Genomic DNA, 22864 nt, shown 5'->3' on the forward strand with positions numbered 1-22864 from the left:
AAATCGAACGCTAAATTTGGATCTCTTTTCAGATGAGGGGAAAAATCGAAATGATATTTTTCATGTGGACTAAAAAACCTTTTATGAAAACGATGTATTAATCAAGTTAACATGTTTGTATGCAGGACGGACCCTTATCAATACATTGAGAAATATTATAAAAACTCAACTGGAATTAAATGACATGGATTAACGTAACACTTCCATATATGTATACAACTGGCTTACGCCATTGGGACGCACATCCGTGAAGGAAATTACTTTTACTGCATTTTCATTGAACTGGTGATAGAAATCGATCCAGTCGAATCAAAGGAAGATCTATTGAAAATAAAAAATTTGATTTCTTATTTGTTTCCTAAATATTTGACTTAATGACACCGTGGCGTTAAGATTATTTATTTGTGTTTGTAAACACTGGATAGCGATATCTCTTACGTGTAAATGTAAGATTTTAAATGAAAGTACGGCAAGTTTAATAAGTTTCGTTTCGTGATAAAATTCATTTTATCCAAGAAAAAACACATTCGACTTCAGGATTTATGTTGTAGTTGTTTTGAAAATGCCAACTATTGAAACCGACACGAGAACTCAAAACACATTACCGGATATATTTCGTACCATAAGTGGAATAAATTTGGATATTGGACTCCTTGACCGTCTCCGCGAGTCCGATACCCCCGACGATACCGCGCCCTGGGGTAGGGGTGACAAGGGAGCTAAAGGGCGCAGTAATTTCCCTCGGATTATTCTCCGTGATGCCCTAGGTCGCGAGTTAGATACCTTTACCACACTACAGGAGGCAATATACCGAGCCAAATGGAACGTAAAGCAGTCGGGCCAAGCCAAGGTACCGTTGGAATGGAGGTTACCGAAAGCCCCACCGCCGGCACGACCGGATCTCACAAGAACGTTCCCGCCGTTAAAACACCCACCTGCTCACCCACCAGACGATAAACTGAAAGCGAAATTCGACAGTTCAAGAGTTCTGGTGAGTAAATTCTGTTTCACCTAATCATACCAAACCCCAACTGTCAAACCTTTACAATGGACCAACTCGGCAGTTTAAGGATTATTCGTATACGACTTCGGCATTTTCCGGTTTTTACGGAAAGTTGTGTGTACATTGAGCCACATTACGTCCGAAGAATAATGCCGAATTGGTTCACGTGAATAACACGGAAATTGCCGATTGTCAATATACGGTCTTGTATACATTTGTAAGACATTTTACTAGAATAATTTATATTTCAGGATAAGAGATAATACTTGTGTATGTTTCTTTTAATTCAGCTGTATTTTCTCATAATATGTTTCACGCAATTTTAATGATGTCGCTTTGAAATTTAATGGGGATATACCGGTATGTCAGAATCAAGCTCTGGATTCGACATTTTGTTTGCTTGAGCGACATCGTTGGTAATGTTTTTATGTTTCTAATAATTTTATACGGATAATAATTTTATATATAAAATGTCAAACGTGTTGTCATATAATATCTTTAATGTTTGTATAGAAACAAACATCATATATAATGTTGTAGAATATAATGAAGGCTGTTTTGCCGGTTCCGTCACATTCTTCGAACGTTTCGGCGCACAACGGCAAAGTCCAGAGGTGCGCCAACTGGGGCGATAAAGACCCAGCCGGGAACTAGCTCCGTCTATCTCTTGGCTAGGTTTCTTTGTTCGTATAAAGTGTTTCTGTTGGTTGCTATTCCTTCGTCTCTTTCCCCCCATATCCACCGTGATGCGACTTCAATCTCTGGTGTCATCGTTGTCATAATTTTAACATGACATCAGGAATTCTAAATGACCAATGAGGGAGCTGCACTTTCAAGTACCTGCCAGTTTCTACTTTTGTTAAAACGAAGCTTTTTTACAACGAAGTTGTGAATGAACATACGGTGACTTAAAAAATAAATATCATTCTTGCATACCAGACTTGGATTTCTGGTGATTTCACCGGTGCTGGAAAACTCCATCTTTAATGCAGATGATAAAACAAAACCGGAACTATTACGTTGTTTTCGACTTTGTAACGTCATGACGTACTTCCTGTTTACGGACGTAAAGTTCCCGAGCTTTGTTAGTATGCTACTATAAGAAAAAAGTGCTATAAGAAAATCATTTGTTTGAATTTATTTTTTACTGTTATTTGTTGAATATGGCATGCAAGAAAAAGATTCAATCACTTGCTGTAGGTGCAGATGGGCATATCTGGCTCTCGGGTAACTGTTAACGCGGCAACTCGGCAGGGGCCTCGTTACCGCTTAAACAGTTACCCTCGAGCCAGATATTCCCATCTGCACCTACAACTAGTGAAAGAATCTTATACACTGTTTCAGAAATAAAATTCAGGTTTTTGACCATACATGTTCTATAGGAGTACGAAAAATTATATAAAACTTCTAAAGTTTATGGATTTAATGGTGTTTGAGATTTATAAAGGGGTCCATGATAAAGTCCAAGTGAAATTAGTAATTGGGCATTCCGCAATGTTTCGGACATGTTCAAATAATATATTGCTCTGTGGTTACTCCCAAACCCTAACAGTTAGACATACTGATTGTGTGGGATTTCACGACAGCCTGCCTATGCTAGAATATAACACATTTTCAACCTCTTTATTTGCATCCATCTTGCAGTGTGTGGTGATTGTCGCACTTCTCAGTTTCAAACGTCTCCGGCCTCGATCCACTCTTTTCAGTGTTATGAAAACTCCATCACATGCAGTAATTTATTTAATTTTGTTCTTTTAACCGAGTTGTGGTGGCCTTAATGGATAAGGCACCTGCCCTGCAATTGGGTTCGAGCCCTGTCAGAGGCGGGTCTTGTTACTGAAGAGAGACCTGTCGGTGAGCCACCAGCTAAATAATGGTTACCGATTGCCTACCTGCTTGGTGCCTGGCATTAAAAATATAGGAATCGAGGTAATGTAGGTGTCTCATAAGCCAAACTGGCTGGCCCCTTCAGTAGGGGTGACACCATAATAAACAAACACTTTACTTTTACTTTTAGAGCAAAACCGCTGAAACTGTGCAAAACAATTTGCATTATACTTTGAAATCTTGCATGACCCTGCAGAAACTGAACATATAGATTCATAGGGACATGGTATACAACATATCATATTACAAGAAGCGTGGATTTCTCGTAAACTAAAAATCACTTTTGCGCTTGTACAATAAACCGTCGTAAATTGGACTTCAAGTGTACTTTTGTTCTTTGAAACCACGAAAAACTCCATGCAATACACGTGTGAAACATTTCAAATATGAATTATAGAGCTATAATCAAACAACTGAGTGTCAATATCAGAAATTATTCTCCCTCTTTTCGAAAGAGATTCACACAGACTTCGATTAAGTCTGTTAATAATACATAATTCATCGCTGTTGCTGTCATTATAATGAAAATGCTGCTGTAAATTAGCCATCGATTTTATCATTTCTATACAGTCTGCATTCAGAAGGTGAAAATTAATCATACCAGACGTCAGTATTTAAGGTATCGGGGTACCTGTCAATATTAAAGGCAAGTGTGCCTCGACGTGAATATTTAAGGTATCGTGTTGCCTGTGAATATTTAAGGTATCGTGTTGCCTGTGAATATTTAAGGTATCGTGTTGCCTGTGAATATTTAAGGTATCGTGTTGCCTATGAATATTTAAGGTATCGTGTTACTTGTGAATATCTAAGGTATGGTACCTGTAAACATTTAAGGAATTGGATTCCTTTGAATATTTAAGGTATCAGGGTACCTGTTAACTTTAAAGTTAACTTGATTTATCTGCTAATATTTAAGGTATCGGAATACCTTTGATTATTTATTTTCAGTTATTATTTCTATGTTGCATCGACCAGGGCGTAAAAAGTGAAAATTCACATTCTACGTATCTGGGTATTATGAATATTTTTTTTCAGAAACAAGTATTAATGACCTGTTTGATTTAGCTTGAAAACATGTGTTGTATAGATATAAGATATACTTCAAATTGACCTCAACCCTTTAATCATATTTACAGCGTCTTAAGTTCTTGTTGTGTAGGTTTGAAGAAATAAGGCCTAAATACATGTAGTTTAAAAAAAATAGAATAACCACACTTTTATGTTCACTAAAATATCAGTTTTTTTTCCTCAATTCATAAATAGTTTTTACAGTGATTATTCATTTGTATGTTTATCAAATTAAACGTTTTATATTTTCATCTTGTTTAAATGATCATCCTTGGTATCTTACTTCCTTACGTTTTTCAAAAGTTTTTGTTTTTTAAATTTTAGATATACATGTAGTTTTTTTCTAAATACAACATAAATCTATGAGATTTTCGTTAGGTAACAGGACAAAACGAATGAAAGATACTTTGTTACTAGGAGTTGCATACGATTTTAATTCAACATTGATAAACTTTCTAAAGAAAGTCTTAGTTCTTTTCACTAAACGCAGGAAAATAACGACCGCGCTGACAGCTTAATGGGCTCTTCAGACTTTGCCTAAATGTCTATGTGAAAGTCAATTTGTTTGATGAATGCTCATCCTTTCGTTCGATTGAATAAATATCATGAATAGTAAATATATGATCACGTGTGGTGATAAGATAGTTAATTTATTTGCAATTTTAAAACGCACCGATTCATAAGTGGATTGAAAAATAAATAGTTTTCTATTAATTTAGATAAAAAATTGCACATCAAAATATTCAAAAATCCATCAAAGATTTGTACAGTTAAAATAAAGTTATTCAGACATGTAATCAAATATTTAAAGATGAAACGGAAATTAATGCATTAGTTGAAAAGCGTATACTTTGTAAATAGTTTCCAGTTTAATATATAACAGTAAAAAACACTATATTTAAAATAAACGGTTAAAGTTCTATTCAATGCTTTATGTAATTTTATTCACTAAAATCCTAAAATGTTAGTATCTTTTTTTTTTATATTAAGAAATTATGCAAACCTTAGTCTGGCACCATAGAGTCCTTTGATCTCTGCCATAAGTCTTCTTTCATAGTACTTTCTGAAAAAAAAATATAAGACTCCAATGACTTTTGACATGAGCCTAGAGAGAAAATAAAGGCATTTCTGAGAAAACATCGGCGTCGTTATGAAGAAAGAAATAAACATTATTAAAAAATACTCGATCTCAACAGACTTTGTAAGTCTATGCAAATCCGTATACATTTCTGGAAAGATCCGAGATAAAACAAATGATTTCAGTCACTTGTGACTGAAAAAAACCCGCTGTACTATGAAGTCATTTATTAGATAGGACACGGAAATTCTTGGTTTAAGCAAAAACGGTTATTTCACGTGGATATCAGTTCGTGGATTTCATTTTTTTTTTACATAAAATGAATGTAAGTTTTAAATTGTTTGTTGAAATTTAATTCCGCGGATTGTTTAAACCACGAAATCCACAAACGTAAGTCCCCCATGAACATTAATGATGTCACAATATACATCACCAAACGGAATCAAATTACTTCAACCACCAATAATTTTTGAACACGTCTTATACGCTAAGGGGTGAAACATTTACTGAATTTAAATTTCAAACAGTATTCTCTGCTCGTGGAAAATATGTCACAACAATTTGATATCTGTTTGCAAATTAAATATATACCCTATAGAGATACCCGCTTCAACATACAAAAAGGTAAAAAAAGTGGAACAGATCTTTTTTTTTTCTTCTAAAAAATGCATGACGCAGTTCCTTCGAGAAATGGATAGCGTACAAACATGGGTAAAACGTTTGGGTACAGCGGACTACCCCTAGCTTGTTCAAAACCTCGTTCAAAAGTTGATGACGGGAATTTTCTATTTTCTTTATTGAGCTATCTACCTTTTAAATTCGTAAGCATTGAAATCAGTCTTGTTTGATCTTTTTAAAGATTGAAGAGACCTTTAAAAATAAAAAGGTGTTAGTTTATATACTTTTCTCGATATGATTTAAAAATATATAAACCTTTTTTTAAAATATTATAGCAAATAAAAATTCTTAAAGCGTTATGCGCACTTTAAAACAAACGAAAAAGAAGAAAGAAGAAAAAACAGGAAAGCCTTTCAAAATACATAGTTGCTATGTAGCGGGGAAGCGAAACAAATTTCACTTTCCTTTCATTTGTACATTAAAATTTATACTATTTTACCCAGTAAATTCTTAACTAGATTATTTCTGAATTCAGGCAGTATTGTTTTACTTTTTTTATGTAAATTATTCATAAGACTGTATTATCTTGTTTTTTCATTTATTATTTCTTCGCCCTTTGTATGATCCAGTTATAATATACCGAGGCAACTAGCGTATACGTTTTTTGGTACCTTTATAGAAGGACAAAAAGCTTGACTTGCTGTATTTCGAAGCTCATGTTTCAGTCATTTTTAAAACAAAACAAAAAAACTTATACACATGTATAATGTATATGTGTTCATAAAACTGCTTTTAAGTAAAAAGTACAGCCTTTTAACTTAACGACACAAAGTTTGGATGAGAATATAATAGGGTTATTATAATAGTAGCTTGATCTGGGATGCAGTATTCGGCTCGAGTGGATTTTGCCAGATTGGATCTCACGAGGCGCGCAAGCGCCGAGTGTGATCCGACCTTGCAAAATCCACGAGAGCCGAATACAAAGTCCCAGATCTAGCTACTGTTATAATGACCCTTTTATTATATACCTTTACCATTTTGATTTTTGTTTTGTTCTTGAACGAAATCTTCAATGTTTATCGATATTAAATGGAACTTAGTGAAGTTTTTATGTGTGATATTTATAGAACTGTGTCAGGTCATGCATATTAATGAAAATAGTCCGGCAGCATACAATACGGAATTTAAAAGGTACAATACGGAATTTTTGTCTGTCTGTTCATATTTAATTGTGAAATACAAGCCGATTTTTTACAGAATTTATATAGGTATATAATAAAAGATTATATAGAGACGGGATCAGGAGAGGGGGCCGCGTGAAGTCAGAAATATGCTCATGATTTTCACTGGATTCTGTTTATCTTAATGATTTGCCGGTCATTAAATATGGAAAAGAAAATAGAGTTTCTCATTGTAAAACAAACCAGGTAAAGTCAAAACAGACCATGTTTTATTAGAACATGTTTATTGGAAGCAAGGAGGAAAATTCGTATTATTTATAAAATCATCATCACAAATAGCTTAAATGTAATATTTGAAATAACTAAGGACAGTATAGTTTCTATCTAAAATTAAACACTTGACAAGTATCAGGTCGGTGCGGAGGGCCGAGATATGGACTTGAAGTGTTTGATTTGGACGATTTAAATAATCTTAAGAGTTTTGTATCTTGCTTAAGTAACTCTTAGGATATTTGATACAGATTTAAGGCTTGTTTTCGCTTGAATTACACAAATCCAAACATTAACACAACCTCTTAAGTCTAAAAACATGTGTATAAAACAGCTCTTGTATGTATCTTAAATAGATAAAATTGAAAGATAGATATCCGATGGCAGATAAAATATCTTTTAGCATGTTTCTTTTAGGAATATTTCCAGGTGCCATATTGGATCAGAAGCGACAGAGTTAATGAATTTAAACACTATTTAAGTTTGATTTTTGCATTTTTGCATTTATAAACATACATTTATCCAGAAGCTCCTTCAAAATTTTATGAACTTGAAAAAAAGTAATAGAAGAAAAAGTATGAAGACATATTACGTTTTTTAAGGTTTCTGTTAGAGAAACCTGCCTCCTGTTAGCTAAAAGAAAAACAAGCACTCCCTCTTTCGAAAAGTTGCTTGACAAAGACTTAAATTATTAAATAACTATAAGTTCAGTTTGGTTCGGGCTAATATATTCAAGTCAGAGTTACCGTCAAAACAACAACATGAAAACACTCCTATATTACGGAGCTATGTTTGAAATGATTCCAAACTTAATAATTATTACTGTACTTCCATATACATACTTTTGCAGTATTCAGAATACTTTTCAAGTAAATGGAAGATAAAAGTATGATAATAAATTTATTAAGAATGACAGAAGGTAGATCTATATTAAAAAAGCTGGCACCTTTAAAGAAATATCAAAGGAAAATACAAATGTCAATGTCCATGATGTAGATGATTTCACACAATTAGAAAACTTCTTAACGGGAGTTTTTGACTTTGATGAAGAAATTGTGATTTTCTTTTAAAACCAAATGAAATTTTAGTTAGTTAGATATGGGCATCTTATGGACTTTGTTATTTGAATTGGTCACTTTGGAAATACCAGATATACATAGATATAGTTCTCTTTACTATTAAAACAATCTCCGGAAATGTAGCCTGGGCCTACCATCAAGCATGATTATAGGCCTACAACAGAGTCTAGAATAAGCCCTAATACGAACTTTCGAATGTTTGTAATTTTTTTTATCAGTTTTGAATTTATCGCCAATAAAACTTTTTATCTGGTGTTCCCTAGTTCATTTTAAATTCCAGCCATTTGAACACCATTTTTTTAAACAATCCATTTTTGGCTGTCTTATATAGAATCTATCGTGATGATAATTGTTATAACTATCCTGCATATCTTAGCAAATCTACATCTAATCATTTTCCATGTAAAAAATTGGAAAAAAGAACGATTTTTTCATGATTGTTCAGGTTATAATGCAGTAATTCGGTCCAAAATGTGCTTCCGTGGTGTAGTCGAAAGAAGTCCCTAATAAATAAATCCTAATTTTTCCATTTTTCGCGCATTTGCGCGTAAATCGGGGGCCAAATGGGCATTATTTCACTCGTGGAATGAATTTTACATAAAATAGGACACGTTTCATGCTAATACTCGCATGTTTTCGAGTTGTTTACTTGAAAACGAAAGTAGGGTGTTTATTCTGCGGACCGCTTTCTGAAATGCGGCAATATGAGGGTACCTGACTTCAGTTGACTTGCATTTCACTGCATACTATTCAACACCCCTTTTTCTTTTCGTTTTCTTGAAGCAAATGTATGGATATCTTGTGGAAAATAGGTCTACGACGGAGTGAAAATCTAGAAACTGTAACAAAATTGGTCTGAAGTAGCTGAATTTTATATGAAACAAAGAACAAATTCTTTTATTGGTATATAGCCTTCATAAATAGTTTAGGATTTCCCGAATTACTTCCCCTACTTTTCTTTACTCCATTTGCAATGAATGGGGGCACCAATGCGGTTCTTAAAGTGAAAAACTTTATTCTGTATTGGTAACATTTCCAGATTACTTAAACGTACTTATTACTCGAAAAATCATTTTTCATCTTGCAGCGCGCAGCATAGATATACTAATACTAACATTTTCCTTAATTTTTACTCGTTTTCGCGACTTAAAAATTGATTTATACTGCACAGGTCTGCACGAGAAAGGTGTGGGTGCATATTTTTTGTTATCTTATATAGATCTTTTGTATTTTTACATTATTATTAGCGACGGTGCTTTTTTGTATGTAAGTGTCTGCTGAAAATTTGAAATAGAAATTATTGTTGTCATCTGTTATGCCAATTAATCGGGCTGGTAACAATTTGCCCGATCGGGCTTTCGACATAAAAACTAATATTTCTTGAAAAATAATGAAGATAATTCTTTCAAACTTGGTCCATTTATTAAGCATAACATATGATGCATGTTAAGATAGAAATAACTTTGTTGCCTTCAGTTTTGTTAGAATTACTTCCCTTTTTCAGATTTTTATGATGCATAATATTTGAAGCTCAAATAAAATTAGTTTTTAATGCAATGTTTAAACAGAAAAGGGTTCAATGGCTTTCTATTGCTCCAAACTTGTGCGCCAATACCTTTATTCTATATATTTAGGGTGAATAATTTGTTTTTAGTGCAGATGTATGAACACTTTTTTTACAGCTAACATTTTTTTACAATGTTGTAAGTGAAAGCACAGTAAAATGTATACATTCATGTACTAGCGCAATAATTTAGAGCTTAAGAAAGCCATTGAACCCTTTTTTGTTTTAAACTTAGCATTAGAACATATGTTTTTGGACTTCAAAAATTATGCGTCATTAAAATCTGAAAAGGGGAAATAATTCTACCAAAACTGAAGGCAACCAAGTTATTTTTATTTTAATTTGTATCATATATGTAATGCTTAATAAATGGACCAAATTTGAAAGAAATATCTTCATTATTTTTCAAGTTTTATTGTCGAAAGCCCGATCGGGCAATATTACCAGCCTGTTAATTGGGCTATTCCATAAAATGTTTGTGCTTAAATTTTTCATGATTTTTTCCTTGTTCAAAACATGTTTCTTCGTCACCTGTTATGCCCTCCTCAAAAGTAAACAAATCTGTGTATCCAGTTTTGTCAGTCATAAACAAGTCTGTGCATCCGCTGTTCTCAGTCATTTTCACTTCTCTTTTAGCACACATTTTATAATAGCCGAGTGTATTAGTGAGTCTGCCATTATGAGAATCCTTGTTGATGTAGATCTATATTATCAAATTTTACAATATACCTAGCCGATTCTATATATCCATGCCACTTACTTCTTTAAGCAGATATTAAGCAAGAATGAAGCTAAAGTTTTTTCTTTATGACATGTTTTTCAGGAGTTTGATGTTGAGGATGTTGGGTTTGTACGAGAGAGTCTGCAGTACCTTCCCTATGCACCGTCATTGTCCTTTCTTAAACAGGTAAGGCCTTAAAGCAACAGCTTTGTGATAAACAATATTTCAAAATTTAAAAAACATTTTTGGTTAGAATTATGATCAGGGTCCATATTCATCAATGTTTAAAGTCTGAAACTCATGAACTTGAGAAAGACAAATATTCATTTTGCCATATTTTCATAATTTAAAGCAAATTTTTAGGCAGGAGTTTCATTAAGGGCCAAGGGGCATGGATACCCTCCCCCCCCCCCACCCCCCCCAGGCTGTAATGGTCTGAAGCCTCTGCTTCTTTGCTGTAAATTGGAGATCGCTAAACCAGTTTCTACTTTGCAACTTCCACCTTCTTCAATGACTAATGAAACCACTGTTTAGGATGAAAATAATTGTCAAGCTGTCTATATCTGTCAGGTGCACATTCATGCAAAGTTTCATGACAATCTGTTGTAAAATAGGAATGAGGGAGTAAAAAGAAAATTAACATTTCAGAGTTTACCAGAAGCTCTATTAATTTCAAGCTTAAAATTTTGAAGAATATGGGACCTGAGCTTATATTTTGTTATTATAAAAAGGGCAGAGTATAATATTGTAAAATAATGATTTATTTTGTGTCAATTGTGAAACAGTGTGAAGTTGATTTTGGGATCTTACATGCCTGTTGCTGAAAGACAGACTTTTCCATTCATGGTGAACAGAGGGGCATGTGAAACCATGTGTAAGCAAGGTCTCGTAAATCCATGCTGTTCTTGGGGGAGATCGAGGGCGGGGAATACTTGTTTTACACAGGGAAAAATGAAAAATCATTATCAGCCATAAATGTCATGGCAACATTTTTGGAAATGGTGTAAATTCTTAACCATGAATAGGATTCACTAAGTTATTATGATGCTACTCAGACAAATTGTCTTTTCCCACCAGGTAGTAGGCAAGACTTCAGTTTGCAACAGAGGTCTGGTTGAAATGCAGAAGTTGACCTCTGACCTCTATGATAAACTTATTCACAGCTTGGAGTTTTGTTATTATGTACAGTACGATGCTAAAATAGAAAATACAAATTGGGTAGAAGTATTGATATTTGATTGTATGAAGAAAGAAAATGCCTGAAAATTATGGGTAAGTCAACATGTATTTCCAAATTCACTTTCTAAATTCTTATTTCTGCAGGAAATACTTGTTGGACCAAAGACGTATTTCCAGATTGTGGGCACTATGTTACTGCACAAGAAATTCTTGTCACAAACAGAAAAAAGGCACGCCATCTATAACTTCCCAGGGTTCTGCTCGGGGTGTATGCGGATGGGACTGTGTTATGGTTGTGAAAGAAGTACAGAAATACAGTAGGTGTTTCCATTTGTTTTCCTGTCATTTCTTATTAATGAATCTATTTTATTATGGGTCCGTTTATAGGCAGAAATTGCTTCATTTCTGTCGCCCTTCCATTTTCTGTAGGCGTAGGAGCATATCCATCAAATGAATCGGAAAAATATAACGAAGTCATTGCTTACAAACACTTGCACTACTTCAAATAGATTTTAGGCCTTGATTGTAATTACACCTATTTTCATTATAATATTGTAGAAATCTAACCATTCAAAATTTAAGAGGGAAATGTTCTTAACTTTTAGCCTGCTGGCAGCAAGTGATACCCGCAGCCTTTGCGAGTAGTGCAGACCAAGGTAAGCCTGTATGGACATGCAGGTTGATCATGGTCTGTCCTGTCGCATTTCAGTCAGTAAATATTTAGTGAACACCCCCTATAATAATAAATGGTATTGGACCATTCCATTTTAGAAATTTAGCAGGCTAAAGGTTAAATTTGCCATTCATAAGGAATAGGAACAAGTTTTGTTTATATAACTTTAAGGCATAATATGGTTGGCATGGTAACAACAATACATTTCAAGAAGAGATAGAAAAATTCAAATCATAAGGTACTTGGAAAAAAAAAACATGTGAGGAAGCCATTGATCAGCTGGCCTACAGAAGGTCTGTGGTTCTACCAAGGTGCCCGCTCATGATGAAATAATGCACGGAGGGGCACCTGGGGTCTTTCTCCACCATCAAAGCTGGAAAATCGCCATATGACCTATAATTGTGTCAGTGCAACGTTAAACCCGACAAAATAAAAAAATATATATATTTCTTATACTATAATTTTATAATATTGCAAGGCAATAATCAAAACTCTTTGCATTTGGTGCTTTGGAGTTTGGGCAATAGTTTTGACTGTTGACCAGTTGACCAATAAGTCATTCAGTAAGTGCATAACAAGTAATTATTCAAAGCTTCTTACACAGACTGGTTGTGAAAAAATTATACCCTTATTTTGAATTAAACATGGCTTGATATAAGTGTTAATCTGGCATTGAGAAATAGCAAAAACAGTGAAAACTGGTATTTAAAAGTGTCTCAGGCTCCCATTTGAAACAGATACTTTGCAAAAACTAAAATGATGCTATAGGCAACAGTTACAAAATTCATTTTTTCAACAAATTTTAAGAGAAAAATACTTTTAGGTGTAGAAAACATGTGAACATGTCACATGACTTTATATTTCAGCTTCCATGAGGACAAGCCTGTGAAGACAGGGGGAGGTTTCACGTATTTCAAGAAAGACAGACCAGAGAAAGAGATCAAGTCTCGGAACCCAATCAACTGGAAAATTCAGCATCCCGATAAAGCTCTGAAGAAATTAATGGAAGGTATAGGAAGAATGGATTTAGACTACAGTTTAATTTCATTAGCACAAAACATCTTGAATTTTGCCAAAATAGCTGTTGTTAAATCATAAATATTCATGGGGGGCTATTTTTTGTGGATTTTGTGGGTGCATCAATACAAAAACTCAAATCCTACTCAAAACCGCCTCAGTAGCCTAGTGGTAGAGCACATTGCTTTGAGTGTGGGAGGTCGTGGGTTCAATCACCCCCACATTATACCACAGAGACATAAAAAATGGTACTGGTAGCTTCCTCCCTTGGTGGTCAGCATTAAAAGGATAGTGCTGGAACTGGTCAGCCTGGTGTCAGTATAATGTAACTCAGGGTGGGATATCATGTCACGTGTCTACAGCATGATATTTCAGTGAGGCTGCACTACGAAGTTGGGCATTGTGCTCGCTGCTACAAGTAGGCACTTTCGTTTATATGACTGAAGAATTGTTGAAAAAGATGTTAAACCTGAACACACACACTTAAATCCCTACCAAAAAACAAATTTGCCATTCTTGTTTTTTCAGCTTGGCAAGTGGAAATCTAATTCCTATCCCAACTATGGTAAATGCCTATCAAATTTAATTTATACATATGATATAAAAGTAAAATTAAGTTTGTGACATGGGTTTGAATAAATAAACTGTTAAAAGTGATAATAATTTTTTACCAGAGTATGCAGGGGTTGAGCTGGAAGGGGCCATACCAGATGAAATTAAACAGCATCTTGACAAACACGGCGGTCATCGGGAGAGAATTGTCTCAAATATACCAGATTTTGCTAGAGAAATGAAGGAATTCGATGACAAAGGTATAGTATTACTTAGTCATATTTAAAGACTGATAGTGTTATTTAAGAATTGAATGTTACTTTTTTGTGCATTTATACGGGTATAAGAGTGCAATTCATGGATTTGCAAGAAGTCCCAATCTGGTTAATACCCGTATAAATGCACAAAAAATGGCATTCAGTTCTTATATGTAATTACATATTGACAGGAGTTTGCTACAAAAATAAGTGGTTTGCTTTCCAGGAGTGTCATAAAATAAAATTAAATGCCAGGATATCAGTCTTTTCAACATCTAAATAGAACAGCCAAAAATGCCCGCCCATGTTCAATTGTAATTCGCCTTTCGATAAATATACAGTTCCTGGTTTTTATTTACAATGTTTAAATCCAGTAAAAATTCATACAGTTGTATTGATTAAAATTTAGACTAGTATCGTCAGAAAAATTAGTTTAACTTATAATCAAATGCTCTTTTTCCAAATTTTGGCATCCAATTTGAAAGATTTTTTCGAATAATGCCATTTTGTTCATGTATTTGGTAAATGACGTCAGATAAATGATTTGTTCAATTGTAATTCACCTTTCGATAAATATACAGTTCCTGGTTTTTATTTACAATATGTTTAAATCCAGTAAAAATTCATACAGTTCTATTGATTAAAATTTAGACTAGTATCATCAGAAAAATAAGTTATAATCAAATGCTCTTTTCCAAATTTTGGCATCCAATTTGAAAGATTTTTTCGATTAATGCCATTTTGTTCATGTATTTGGTAAATGACGTCAGATTGAAGGTGAATTCATGCGGTAAGGGCTGTCCTTGATAGTATTACGCTAATGCTGTTTATATGATATGAGCCGCACCATGAGAAAACCAACATAGTGGGTTTGCGACCAGCATGGATCCAGACCAGCCTGCGCATCTGCGCAGTCTGGTCAGGATCCATGCTGTTTGTTAACAATTTCTCCAATTCCAATAGGCTTTAAAAGCGAACAGCATGGATCCTGACCAGACTGCGCAGATGCGCAGGCTGGTCTGGATCCATGCTGGTCGCAAAGCCACTATGTTGGTTTTCTCATGGCACGGCTTATATTAATTAGGGTCACTAAGTTTTCATGAAATGTTTTGGAATACCAACATTTTGAATTATGCATTATAAGGCTGTATGTTTACATTCAGCTACATAAAGGACATATTCAAAAGGCCGCATTAACAGCGTGCAAGCATGAAAATCTCACTTTTAACACAAGTTTACTCTCCTGTTAAAACACCTCTTGAAAATGATAGAAATAGCAGTTTTATGGTAGAAAGTAAAAAAAACAAAAAAACAATAATATTGGTAGTCTGACCACTGATAAGTAGCATCCAACAAAAACAGTTATTTGTTTTTATTATTTTTGCAGAGAAATTGAACAGAGGAGATGGTTTTTTACCGGATATACATGTGAGATACGATCATCAAGATGGAAGTGATGGTGACCTTGAAAGTTTAGGTGATGGTCACAGTAGCAGAAGAGGTCATGACCTTGAAGGTCACAGTGGCAGAGAAGGTGACCTTGACAGTCAATATGAAGGTCATAGTGGCAGAAGACATTATGACCTTGACCCTAATGATGTGAGAGTTCATATTCAAGGTCAAGATGACACAGATGAAGAAGATGATTATAATGGTAACCAACGGCGACAGAAATTTAGTGGTGGGAGGGGAAAGGGACATCCTGATGGTGTAGATGTTCCAAAAAGTGGTGCTACAAGTTGGAGTAAAACTCAGTCAGGAATGCTTGATGGTACTCTGAAATCTGGACACAATGCTAGTGATGGTAAATTTCTTTCTAAATGAACCAGATATAGCAGAATATGAAGTATGAGTGACATATTGCTTCTAGGCATATGAAATGTTAACCTGTATGCAGAAGGAGAGTCTTTTTCCATAAGATTATCAAAATTACCATATGTTAAGATTCACAATTTGTACCACATGATTATGGGCCTCTGTGGCCGACTGGTCAAGGTCGCTGACTTCAAATCACATGCTGCCTACCACTGACTCAGAGTTGAAATGGGTTCAAGTCTTATTGGGGGCATTGAATTCTTCATGTGAGGAAGCCATCTAGCTGGATTACTGAAGATGGTAGGCTCTACCCAAGTGGCAAACCATGATGAAATAATGCATGGTGGGGCACCTTGGGTTTTCCTCCACCATCAAAGCTGGAAAGATGCTTCCATATTGGATACAGTATATTCTGTATTTGATGACATAACTTCTTTGATTTGAATCTCCATACGATAAAAGTAGTTGACTGATAAGCATGTCCACATGAATATCAACCTCAGTAAATGTTTGATGCGATGTTTCAGATTATGCAATTAAAAGGTGGGATCTTTTTACTGAGAAAAGTAAGCATAGAATAAAAAAGATTATTAACCCTTACCCTGCTACATTTCTATAATGGATTTGTCCATCTTTCAATTTGGACAGTACCATTAACTATTAAAAGGGGTGCTTACAAAAAAAGATATTGGCTGAATAGCGAACAGTGCAGATCATGATCAGACTGCACAGATGTGCCGGCTGATCATGATCTACGCTGGTCGCAAAGGCAAAACCAATGGTGTCTAGCATGATAAAGGCTAACATTATCCTGCACAGTGCAGGACACAACTGGATGAAAATATCCTATCCAAAAAGCATTTGGTACAATACAAAAAATATTTTGATGAAAATATAACCATTTGGGAAAAAAAAATTAAAGAGTTGCCCATCCAAATGTATGGCCACAAAAAAATCTGTTTTGCCAAGGGAATACAGACATGCCTAATGATGTGCATACTGATAAAATACTAGACAGAAAAGACCTGTTGATTGTAATGAAGTAATATATAATGTTAAATCACACTAAATAAGAGATATATTTCAGACGAGGGTCGTAGAGCTGCAAGTTATGACAGATATGATAGGCACGGGCATCGTTTGCCGAAATATAGACGGGTAGAATCGGGCTCAGGTTAGTTGTAATTCTATTCAACCTTTACCCTGCTAAATTTCTAAAATGGACTGGTTTATCATTCAGTTTGCCATGGGCAGTACCATTTGTTACTCAAAGTGGTGTTTTTGGAAAATGTATTGACTGACTAGCAAACACTGCAGACCAAGATCAGCCTGCATGGATGTGCAGACTTATCTTGATCAGTACTTTTTGCAAAGGCAGAATCCCCTGCGGCCAGTAGGCTTAAGGCTTAAATTAACATTGCTTAGGGAATCTGACATATCGGATTCCGTAAAGGGATTTCCAAGGCTGAGTGGTTAAGAGCATTGACATTAAATCTCTTGCCCCTCATTGCTGTGGGTTTGAAACCTTGCTTGGACTGTAGAATTCCTTCATGTGAGGGAGTTTCAGCTGGCTTACGGGAGGCCAATGGTTCTATTCAGGTGCCCGCCCAGGCCTGAAATAATGCATGACAGGGCACCTAGTCTTCTTTCACCATAAATAATTGGAAAGTCAACACATTCCCCGGCAGCTACTCGGGAATTTTCAGAAACGCTTTTCAGTGTTTCCCACCCAGCTAGAGGTGTACTGGTCAGGAACCCAGGCAATCCTTGCGTGTATCAGTGCTATACACTGGGCACGTTAAAGAACCAGGCTGTCTATTCGCAACGAGCTAGGCTAAGTTAGCCGGACAAGCCTGTATCTGATTTCTGATCTCTCTGTGGGGGCTTTGTCTCACTCTGTCCCTCTGGTCAGATCGCTCTGTGTCTGTACTAGTAGAGGATGATTTTCGCGCCCTTTGTGGCTGCAGTTGCTGTAAAGCGCCTTTGAACGTGTTTATCATGAAAAGGGCGCTATATAAATCTGGTATAATAATAATAATAATAATAATTCCCTATGATTGTGTCTGTGCAGCATTATAATGATAAGTGATTGTAAGGATACTTGAATACGTCATGTTGCAAGAATAAAATAATTGCCATATATAGATGAGGCATTTTTAAAGTCTTTGAAAGTGTATATCAGTTATCAAGCTATTACTTACATATAAAGAAATTTGACATTTTAGAATGACACTGATAATATTTTTTTAAAAGATAATTTTTGTTTACAGATGAAGAGAATGATGAGCGTGAAAAGTCGGACACGGAAGATTATAGTTCTCGACGCAGCAGGAGGAAGGAAAAACTTTATAAAGGTAAATAAAGGAAAACCTTTTGGGAAAACGACCCAGTCTATAGTACCAAAAATATATGTATTTTATTAACATATTCATATACATTAGAAACATCATTATGAAAACAAAGGAACACAAACATGTATATTATATTATGTGTCTGGTGTAATTAAAAGACATTCCCTGCTTTATATTTCTAGACACAGACAGTCTCAGTACAGGTACATGTATTCTATATGCCGTACACATGTTGTATCCCACTCAAATACCTAACCCTGGAATGTCCTATTGATGGCTTATCATCCCCTGCTGAAGGGATATAGACTTTGCTTTGTCTATCTGGCTGTTTGTCCTTGCATGCATCCCTGCTTGCTTGTGTGTGTGCATCCATCTGTCCATCAGAAATTTAAAATTGTCATAATTAAAAAAGTGTTTAAGCATGATTAAACACCAAAGCTCAAATAATAATTAACCCATACCCTGCTAAATTTCTATAATGAACTTGTCCATCTTCCAATTCGGACAGTACCATTATCTGTTAAAAGGGGTGCTTGCCAAAAAGATACTGGCTGAACAGCAAACAGTGCAGATCATGATCAGACTGCACGAATGTGCAGGCTGATCATGATCTACACTGGTCGCAAAGGCAGAACTGATTGTGTCCAGCCTGGTAAGGATTAATTAGCACATGACCTTTCCTCACATTTAGTACTATCCCTCTTGACCCAGTAAAAGCAGTAGTTTTCCCCTTGATTTGGTAAAAAATAGGGATTTTTGACTTATTTAAGTAACCTATCAATGGATCTTCATGAAACTTAATACAAATATAGATCACTATAGGGCAGTGATGCTTGCACAACTTTGGTCAAGATTGCTCCAGTAGTTGCAGAGTAATAGCCCTTTGATGGTTTTAGTATTCATATATTCTTTCATAACAAAGTAACCTATTGGTGGGGAATACCAGTTTACTAAAGTTACGTATCCTAGACTAATAAATGTGATTTATATGTGGCCTGTATGCAGGACATATATCTCTTTTAAGTCATAGTTACATATTAACTAGTATATAGAGGACATACATGTTAGTGCATGTCATTTTGGTGACGGTTCTCAGTATTTCTGTTTGTATACTCTTCTGTACACCCCAAAAATGTTTTGCCCAACTCCTTATTTATTATGTTAACTTAACCCTTAGACTGCTGGTGGCAAGTGATTCTGCCCTTGGGACCAGTGCAGACCAAGATCAGCCTGCACATCCATGCAGTCTGATCATGGTCTGCACTGTTCGCCATTCAGTCAGTATCTTTTTTTAAAATACCCCTTTTAACTGTTAATGGTACTGTCCAAATTGAAAGATGGGCAAGTTCATTATAGAAATTTAGCAGTGGGATAAGGGTTAAAGGCTGTTTAGGATCTGACTGTTAAGATTATGGTGGTGATGAACAGAATGTTTCCTTTTTTTTCTTTTTTTTTTTTGTGGGGGTATGTTTCTTTACTAAATATTTCTTTTGTCATAATATTATATCTAAGAAATAATTGAAAATTTATACCAGTGAAATTAAGTCATTTGATATATATTAATATCACCTTAATTGACCCACACTATGAGAAAACCAACATAGTGCATTGCGACCAGCATGGATCCAGACTAGCCTGCGCATCCACACAGTCTGGTCAGGATCCATACTGTTCACTTTCAAAGCCTATTGCAAGTAGGGAAACTCTGTCAGCGAACAGCATGGATCCTGACCAGACTGCGCGGATGCGCAGGCTGGTCTTGATCCATGCTGGTCGCAAATGCACTATGTTGGTTTTCTCATGGTACGGCTCTTATGTTAGATAAGAAAGGAAATTGAATTTAACATTATTGACTTTGCAGCTCCACCAGCTTTTAAGTTGAAAAAGAGCCCTAAGAGAAGTATAGTATCAAAGTCACCCTTCAGTACAGACAGAGAGTACGACCTGCCAAAAGGTAAAGGGCTAGATATCAAGAAGTCAGACAAACCTCCCACCCAGTTCAAAGAGTTCAGGAATGTAGATGCCTCGTGGAAGGTAATTGTTGTTACAGTGCTTTTGCTATACATCTGAAATTCTTAGTGGGCTTGCTGTGGAAGCGATGTTAAGGCCACTGAGTTTGAATCTCATGCCTCGCACTGATGTGGGTTTGAAAAATTGCTTTGGGTGTAGAATTATTTGTATAAGGAAGCCATCCAGGTGGCTAATGGAAAAAAAACAACATTTTTTTTTTGTCATGTTATTTAAATAATTTCACTGCAGACAAGTCTAATATTTTAGATGTCATAAATTTGTTCCACAATTTAGCCCAGGTTTATTTCAATTAATTTATTTCACAAGTCGGCTTCAGAGGTACATCAAGCAAATTTGAGTAGAACTGAAGTGGTATGCCCTCTTTCTATAATACATGCGAGGATGTCAACATTTACTAGTTAAGGACTTGAGAAAGGTACATAATTCAGAAAGACTGGTTAGAATAATTGACTGCCATTATGTAATTGAAGCAGTGTTGAAAAGCTGTGTAATTCTTGTATAAAAGAGAAAAGAATTATTTTTTTTTATTTTGTGTGAAATTATGAAATTACACAAGTATGCGCCTTTTACATGTTTATCAGAACTTACAATTATGATACGGGGCCTCTGTGGCCGAGTGGTTAAGGTCACTGACGTCAAATCACTTGCTTCTCATTGATGTGGGTTCGAGCCTCACTCGGGGCGTTGAATTCTTCATGTGAGGAAGCCATCCAGCTGGCTTACGGAAAGTCGGTGGCTCGACCAAAGTGCCCGCTCGTGATGAAATAGTTCACATAGAGGCACCTGGGGTCTTCCTCCACCATCAAAGCTGGAAAGTCGCCATATGACCTATAATTTTGCCGGTGCGATTTTAAACCCAACAAAATAAATAAATAAAATTATGATACAGAAAGAGTTGTTATAATTATAAATGTCTGAAAATTTTAGGAACCAAAGAAGTTTGAACTGAAGAAAAATGAAAATAAAACAACCAAGTTCTGGTCAGGACCACCACCCAAGGTAAATATAAGTGTTTTTATTACAGTACCTTCAGAAGTTCTATTTTTAAATTACTTAACACTAATAGGAAAAATATGGTGTGAATCTTACATTTTGTGACTTCTAAAATTTGTGTTTGGGTGGTTGGGGGAATCTGTATGTCTAAAATTTAATAGGTTTGTTGTTGGCCTTTTATCAGTTTGTAAGAAAAAACATCCTTGATAGATCATTATTTTAACCCTTACCTTGCTATATTTCTATAATGGACTGGTCCATCTTTCAATTTGGACAGTACCACTTATCATTCAAAGGGGTTTTCACTGAAAATTTACTGACTGAATAGCGAACAGTGCAGACCATGATCAGACTGCATGGATGTGCAGGCTGATCTTGGTCTGCACTGGTCGCAAAGGCAGAATCATCTGCCGCCAGCAGGCTAAGGGTTAAGGGGCACCAATTCAGCTAACCTGTATAATATTAAGGATTATTTAAGATGTTTAAAAAAAGAATAAAGTTAAAAACTTGTGAATTTTCTGTCTGAAAAAAAAAAAAACAGCAGCAAATACAAAACCCATTGCAATGCATTCAACTCTCCTAACATATGGAAAAATAACCATTGAGGGGGCAACTTGTTTTGCTTGTGACATCAAATAATTACGACATCAGAAATGCTGTAATGATGGCATCTCAGTGTTCCGTTTGTCAAAAAAGTTCACTGTTTCAAAAGAGCGTTTAGTTGTATTTTCCAAAAGATGTCCTTAATTTTAGCAAAGATAATGCTAGAAATATGTCAATGTAGATAATGAATGTCAATTTAACAAAACCTTGATCGACAATGATGCGTTCAGCTTTCCACAGCTGTTACAGTGAGTAGCACCCTCAGCGAAACAGCATTGTTTGATCCAGGCAGGGCAAAATCCACTAGTCAGTGAGCCGAATGCAGCATTGCAGCTCAAGGTACTGTTATAATAACCTTGTTATTAAGCATTTTGTGCTTATTATTTAATAACTTGCGTACCGTATTCAAACTGTATTTGTCTTATTTTTTTAGAAGAAAGAAAACTTTAAGAAAAAAGGGGACAGGTCACAGTAAGTATAAACATTTTCAACTTATTTGTTTTGTTTTTTTCATTATGCCATGTGTGACTGTCATACCTGTTGATAATGATATTAAATATTTTGTTCAAAGAATGAAGTCATTACTCTGAAATCATATATCTGCCATTTTTACTGGGAAGTCATTGCTCTAAAATCATATATCTGCCATTTTTACTATGAAGTCATTACTCTGAAGTCATATATCTGCCATTTTTGCTACAAAGGCATAACTCTGATGTTTTATGCTCGAAAGTCACAATTATTACGATTTGTATAGTGGACGCAAGTTGACACCGATGGTTGACCTTTGTATTATAATACGTAATGAGGCAAAACCTACTACTGAAAAGGAGTGTACGTAAAGCACTTGTATGGTAACGCTTCTTATATACACAGTAGTTTCGAGCAAATTTTGTTGGGAAAAAAAACAAACAAAAAAAACAA

At 35.2% G+C, this 22864-nt stretch overlaps 1 protein-coding gene across 1 annotated transcript in view; it reads left to right on the top strand.

The window, feature by feature from the left end:
• The window catches only part of LOC123540018 (uncharacterized), a 110063-nt gene continuing 87199 nt past the window's right edge, over positions 1–22864 (top strand). Inside the window, exons 1-11 of the mRNA XM_053525834.1 lie at positions 1–991; positions 10572–10655; positions 11793–11965; positions 13188–13330; positions 14013–14150; positions 15535–15951; positions 17050–17136; positions 18233–18316; positions 20175–20347; positions 21272–21343; positions 22374–22411. Of these exons, the coding sequence (XP_053381809.1) occupies positions 563–991; positions 10572–10655; positions 11793–11965; positions 13188–13330; positions 14013–14150; positions 15535–15951; positions 17050–17136; positions 18233–18316; positions 20175–20347; positions 21272–21343; positions 22374–22411 (1838 nt within the window). The 5' untranslated portion in view covers positions 1–562. The remainder of the gene's footprint in view (positions 992–10571; positions 10656–11792; positions 11966–13187; positions 13331–14012; positions 14151–15534; positions 15952–17049; positions 17137–18232; positions 18317–20174; positions 20348–21271; positions 21344–22373; positions 22412–22864) is intronic.

Source organism: Mercenaria mercenaria, chromosome 16 (assembly GCF_021730395.1).
Source record: "Mercenaria mercenaria strain notata chromosome 16, MADL_Memer_1, whole genome shotgun sequence".
Classification (NCBI taxonomy): Eukaryota; Metazoa; Mollusca; class Bivalvia; order Venerida; family Veneridae; genus Mercenaria; species Mercenaria mercenaria.